The 5,497-nt window shown below is 60.9% G+C and overlaps 1 protein-coding gene across 2 annotated transcripts in view; it reads right to left on the reverse strand.

Moving 5' to 3' along the window:
• Positions 1-12: 12 nt before the first annotated feature.
• B4GALNT3 (beta-1,4-N-acetyl-galactosaminyltransferase 3) overlaps positions 13-5,497 on the reverse strand; it is a 93,142-nt gene continuing 87,657 nt past the window's right edge. For both annotated transcript variants that reach the window (XM_024732995.1, XM_024732994.1), the window contains exons 16-20: positions 5,145-5,298; positions 4,855-4,927; positions 4,341-4,494; positions 3,683-3,809; positions 13-2,018 (exon numbers count right to left, since the gene is read on the reverse strand). In XM_024732995.1, coding sequence (XP_024588763.1) covers positions 1,910-2,018; positions 3,683-3,809; positions 4,341-4,494; positions 4,855-4,927; positions 5,145-5,298 — 617 coding nt within the window. In that variant the 3' untranslated portion in view covers positions 13-1,909. The remainder of the gene's footprint in view (positions 2,019-3,682; positions 3,810-4,340; positions 4,495-4,854; positions 4,928-5,144; positions 5,299-5,497) is intronic.

Here is a 5,497-nt window from a genome sequence, read left to right on the forward strand (position 1 = left end):
ACCCTACACGTTTCCCTACAGAGCAGGGGCCATGCCAGGCCCTCTCCATTAAGGCAGGCGGTGTGGAGGTAACAAACATCAAACACAAGGCACTGGCTGGGGCAGAGGGGGTGATGGATCAGGCAGGGGAGGCTGGGCGGGCTCCTGTCGTCAGGAGGGGTGAAGCGGGAGGGCTGTCTGGGTAGATTCGGACCTTGCACGGCGATGCCCAGGGATACGAGCAGCCCCAGAAAGAAACCTGGCACCGCAGCCAGCCAACTGCAGCTCTCGCCTACTCCCTACAGCCCTTTTCCCAAGGCACTGGAGCCTGAGCAGGGACCATAAAAAGCCACGGCCTGAGGGCAGATATGGCCTTGGTAAACCACAGTCTATGAATTGAAAAGTCTGTGTCCTTCCTGATTTCTTAAGAGGGAGGCAGGGATTCTCTTCAACCTCCAGAAGGTTCTCGAGGGGCTCCATTCTCCCATACGCCAAGTTCATGCTCTTGGTGAATGCAGGGCCCACCAAGCAGACCCAAGTAGACTTGGACTCCGCCACAGCACAGAGCCTGGGCCCAGCTGACTGGCCCCCTGGGCCCTGCTGCACCTCCCCCTATGCCCTTCCTCACAGACACTGGGCTTCGAGATGCAGTGTCCGACGCACCGCTGGTGAATCAGAGTAGCGGCAGAGGCAGCAGTAGTAGAAAAATCCCCAGCCATGAAGGCGTCTGGGATCATTAGTGCAAGATAAGTCTGTGATCGTAGGTGACAGAGAGGGTGCCCCAGACTACGGAGGTCAAGGGCTGTGTTCCCTGAAACAGCTTCACTTTTCATCCTCCGGCCCTGCTCCCTTCCACGTGAGGAAGTAGTTCAGAGCGATCCCCTCACCTCCCCAGACCTTCCCCCCGGGTCCCTGTTCCCTAGTTCCGGGTGTCTTCCTCCTCGTCTTCCCCACCGGGCCGGCCTGGGGCCCTCTCTGCAGGAGGGGGCTGGGCTGTGAGGACTCAAGCTGCCCACTTCCCTTCTCATCCCTTCCCGCTGGATCCCACCCCTCCTCTCGTCCTCTCCCGGCTCTGCTTCACATGGTCCCCAAGGCCCAGCTCACAGGCCGCTGGGACAGAAAGGGGCTTCTCGTCCCTGCCTTCCCCACCTTGCCCATGATACACGGCCTATTCACCCAACACCAGGGGGCCAGGAGCCCCCTGCCCATCGGTTCTCTGGCTCCCAACCCCCCGTGGCACCGGGAAGAGGATGCCAGTCTGGAGTTAGTGCCACCTGGAGGGTAAGGTTAATGCCCTAATTGGTGGCCAGCTGTTGGGTGGCCACCTGGGAGAGATATGCGTGTCCTGGAGCCACACGCCTGCGGGAGAGCTGAGAACGACTCCACGTGAGGCCAGCTCCCCGGTTACCAATCAGCTGTTGGTCAAGGACCGAGCGACGCACCTGTGGGTCTGAGGTATGCGGGGGCCCCCCTAAATGCACGACTCTGCCCCCTCACAGTCAATGCTGGATCTGGACAGGTACAGTTTTGGTTTTCTGTTAAAAAAATAAAAACCCCAATAAAATACGTCCAGTAGGAGAGCTTCCCAGTCCACGGCCACTGCCCCCTGAGGGGCCCAGGGTGGACGCTGGAAGGCACCTCCCGGTCAGGGTGGTGTCACCCAGGTAGGGCTTTCCTTCCTCAACCCGGTTCCGCTGCCCGTCCCAGGAGCTGTCCCATCTCTTTCCCATCTTCTGGCCCCGGAGGCCCAGAGGTGGGGAGAGGCCTTGGCCTCCTGCCATGGAGGATGGCTGCCGGCGCAGGGGGTGTCGGCTCGGAGGCCCCTCGGGCCCAGCACGGCCCCTGCTCCCCTCCGGCAGCAAGCGGGCACTGGCCAGGCCACCGTGGTGCAAGGGCCGGGAGCGGTGGGTCCAGCGGGCCACCCCCGGGGTTACGGCGTCTGCATCTGACGGCGGTTCCACATGCCTCGCTTGGAATGGAAGTGATGGAAGAAATTCCGGAGGGAGAGACGCTCCACTTCCAGGCCTGCTTGGAGGATCCTGGGTGGGAAGGGGCGGGGTGAGCAACAGGTGCACAGAGGCGGGGGTGGGGAGGGGGCCCCTGAGGAGCCTGCCTTCCACGTCTCCGCCAGGCCCTGTCCCTGTCTCCCTCTGTCTACTCCCCACGGGGCAGGGGAGCGGGTGGGGCAAGCAAAGAGAGCCAAAGGGCCTGGGCTGGAAGCCCAGCTCCGGACCTATGAGGCACGGCATCTTTCAGAGCCTCTCCCTCTAGAAAGGATAACGATGGGCTGGGTACGGCGAGGGTGAGGCGAGGACCAGTGATGATGATGGCGGCAGGGGTCGGGGGTGGAGGGTGGAGGCCACAGAGCAGACCTCGCCCATCCCTCCCCGCCCCCCTTTCCATATGCATGGCCTGTTGGGAGGCCTGAGCTTCCAGCAGGTGGAAATAACTGAAATTTGGAGCCGTTTCTCTCTCCTCGGGCTTCAGAGGAGGAAGGGAGGTCCAGAACTGGTCGAGGTCTGCCTCTTCGCAGCGGTGGGGGTAACACCAGCCTAGGCTTCTGTCCACCTTGGGGTCTGACTGACAGAGCTTTACGGGAGCTGCGTTATCTAATACAAGCTCCCTCACCCTCCCTCCTTTGCACCTTAAATTCCCTTAGTTTTGTCACCTTCCCTCCTGCCTGCTCTCTAGGGAAAAAACAAACAGACCAGGTTGTTAAGCCTCCAACAGTCATAGCTGTGAGATATGGGGCAAGTTGTTAACTTCTCCCCAAGACTCAGTTTTCTCATCTGGAGAACTGAGACAATCACACCTACCTCACAGAGGAATAAAGGAGGTGATGGATGTAAATCACCTGCCAAGTACAGGCGCCCAGTGATTGGTGGATGAGGAAGTGCCCTGTCTCTCAGGAAGAAGAGTGTATCTTCCCTGTCAAGGTCCCCTCTCCCCCGGAGCCCCTGACCTTGCCTGTCCACCTCCTCTGGGCACTGTTCCAGCAATTACACCCTTTCTCTCTTGGATTTTTCCCCTCTCCCTCCTTTGCCCCCACCCCTCAAGCTCAAATCTCAAGGGATCATCTGCCTCCCCTTCCCTTCTCTTGGCAATAAATTCTTGAAGGAGGAATCTCAGACTAAGCCTCCACTTCCTTACCACCCACATGCTCTGAAATCCCCTTACCCTGGGGTCCCACCAGCCTGCTCTCTGCTGCAACCCTTCTTCCCACCGCTCCCTGCCGCCGGCTGGTCCTGCCTCTTCTTTACATACCACAGACCCTGTCCTCCTCCCCCAAACTCCCTTCTACCGGGTCCCAGGGACCCAGAACCTCCTGGATACCTGTTGCCCTTTAATGGTCCACACTGGCTCTTTTCCTGACCCTCTGCTGGGTCTCTTAGCCACCGCCACAAGCTCAGCCTCCTCCCCAGCCGTGCTTTCCCGAGTGGGCAGGTGGGAGCCTTGCAGAGAACAGTACCACTCACATCCACACAGCTCGGAGCCTGTGTTCTTCTCCCCGACAGTCTGCCAGGCACCCACCACACCTGCCCTGTGACACAGGCAGAGGCAGTATCCCCTCCAATAGATCCAGTCTCGGCGAGGGAAGGAATCTGACCCCCAAGAGGCGGTGCTGGGCCTGGGGGGGATCTAGCCCTGCCCCCACCCAGGGCCCCTCCCCCAGGTCTCTCAGGTGCCCTCGCTCCCCACTCACCTGTCCAACAGCTCCCAGTCCTCTCCACCCCAGCGGTCTCGGAACTCCTTGGTGTTCATGCCCCCGATCCTGTCCAGGTCTGACTTGTAGATGCCGAGCAGCCCAAATCCATTCACCTCCCAGTAGCCTGTGGACAGACAAGCCCCAGATGAGCTGAACCAGGGCCAGGAGGACAGAGAAGGCTGAGGCTGAAAACTCTCATCTGCACGAGCGCCTTGCCTATTTGCCGGGGGGGAGGCCCCCGGAGCTAAGGTTCCGGATCCAGGGAAGGCAGCAGTCCTACCAGGGAGGGACCAAGGGCCGGTGACAGCCCTACAGGAGGCTCTGACGGCAGCAGCCCCCGAGGGCACAGCCTTGCGCCGCTCCCTCTCCGGGTGGGGAATCTTCCTCCCATCTTTGTATCCTCACACAGCGCGCTGTCTGGCACATAGTAAGTGCTTAATAAAGGTCTGATGAACAAAAGAAGGGGAAGATGAGGCGGGAAATGCTCAGCCCTGGGGACACTTCTCTGCGGTCTGGCCAGGGGGGGGCGGGCAGAGGAGCGGAAGGGGAGGGTGGGGGAGGGGTGCTGCCATTGTAGACACGAATATCTCCAGCTCTGGGTTAAGAAGCAAGACAGAGAGGCCTTCCCTACCCTCCCAGCCCAGGACAGGCTCACCCTCAGGCCACTGGGGAGTGGCACCGCAGCGCAGCCTCATGACCATGGGGGCGAAGGCCATCTTGCCCTCCACACAGTGCTTCCGGATGGTGTCGATGATCCCAGCTGGGAAGTGGATGTGGAGGTCACAGAGGAAGATGATGCTGTGCGGGTCCTGGGGACAGAGGTGGGAGGCTCAGCAGCCCCTACAGACCACGGCGAGGAGGCCAGGCCACTCTCTAGGGCAACCCTCAGGCTCTTTCCCATTTCAATGACTGACAAACTTGCGTGAAACAAATTGTTGGATGGGTTTCCAGGGTACTGGGCATCAGGGCGCAGTTCTCACCATCAGAGAGGGAATCCCAACTCCTCCCCGACCTTTCACGGACTCCGAGGACCCCACATGAACGCTCCCGCCCTGGTACCGGCCCTGCGGCGCAGCAGAGGACCCTGTGTCCTCGTCCCTTCCTCCCCGAGGAGCCGGCCGTCTGTGAGTCTCTTCAGCAGCCTTAGTCACGTCTCTCAGGCAGCTTACCTTCACCAGGTCCACGCCAGCCTGAAGCCCAGCTGAGCGTTCGAAGTTCCCACTTAGCTTCATGTACTGGTAGCTGCGGGGAGAGCAGAGAGGGGCTGAGCCTCAGAACCCGGCTGTGGCAGTCCCAGGTGGAAGCTGGCAGGCAGAGAAGAGGTGGTGCGTGCACCTGGGATGCGCCCACGGGCAGGAGGGTGCGGCCTCCGGGAAAAGCTAGAGGCTGGGAATCAGGGAAGCTGGCGGGGCTTCAGGAAGAAGTGGCTCAGGCTGTGCCCTGCCGAGAACACCCTCACCTCCGCAGCCTGGACCTTCGCAGGGCCATCTCGACATCCATGTCCTCGCTGCTGTAGTCGGTGATGATGATGTTGAAGTGCGGGTCACCGGTGACAGCGAACAGGGTCTCCATGTCTCTGATGAACTGCTGCACCCAGCGCGCCTGGTTCTTTACTGCCCGGTGGGGCGGGCGGGGTGGGCGGGGAGAGAGAAGCAGAGGTAACGCAAAGGAGGGCACCTCCGCTCCCGGCTCCTGCGTGCTCAGGAGTCCCATCAGACTTTTGCTGAGGGTAATGTGGCTGCAGGAAAGGTCAGCAGAGCAGCGGGGGACGGAGGGTAGAGGGAGAGCTCACCGTTACGGGGGCCTCTACAC

Source organism: Neophocaena asiaeorientalis, unplaced genomic scaffold (genome assembly GCF_003031525.2).
Source record: "Neophocaena asiaeorientalis asiaeorientalis breed wild unplaced genomic scaffold, Neophocaena_asiaeorientalis_V1.1 scaffold150, whole genome shotgun sequence".
Taxonomy (NCBI): Eukaryota; Metazoa; Chordata; class Mammalia; order Artiodactyla; family Phocoenidae; genus Neophocaena; species Neophocaena asiaeorientalis.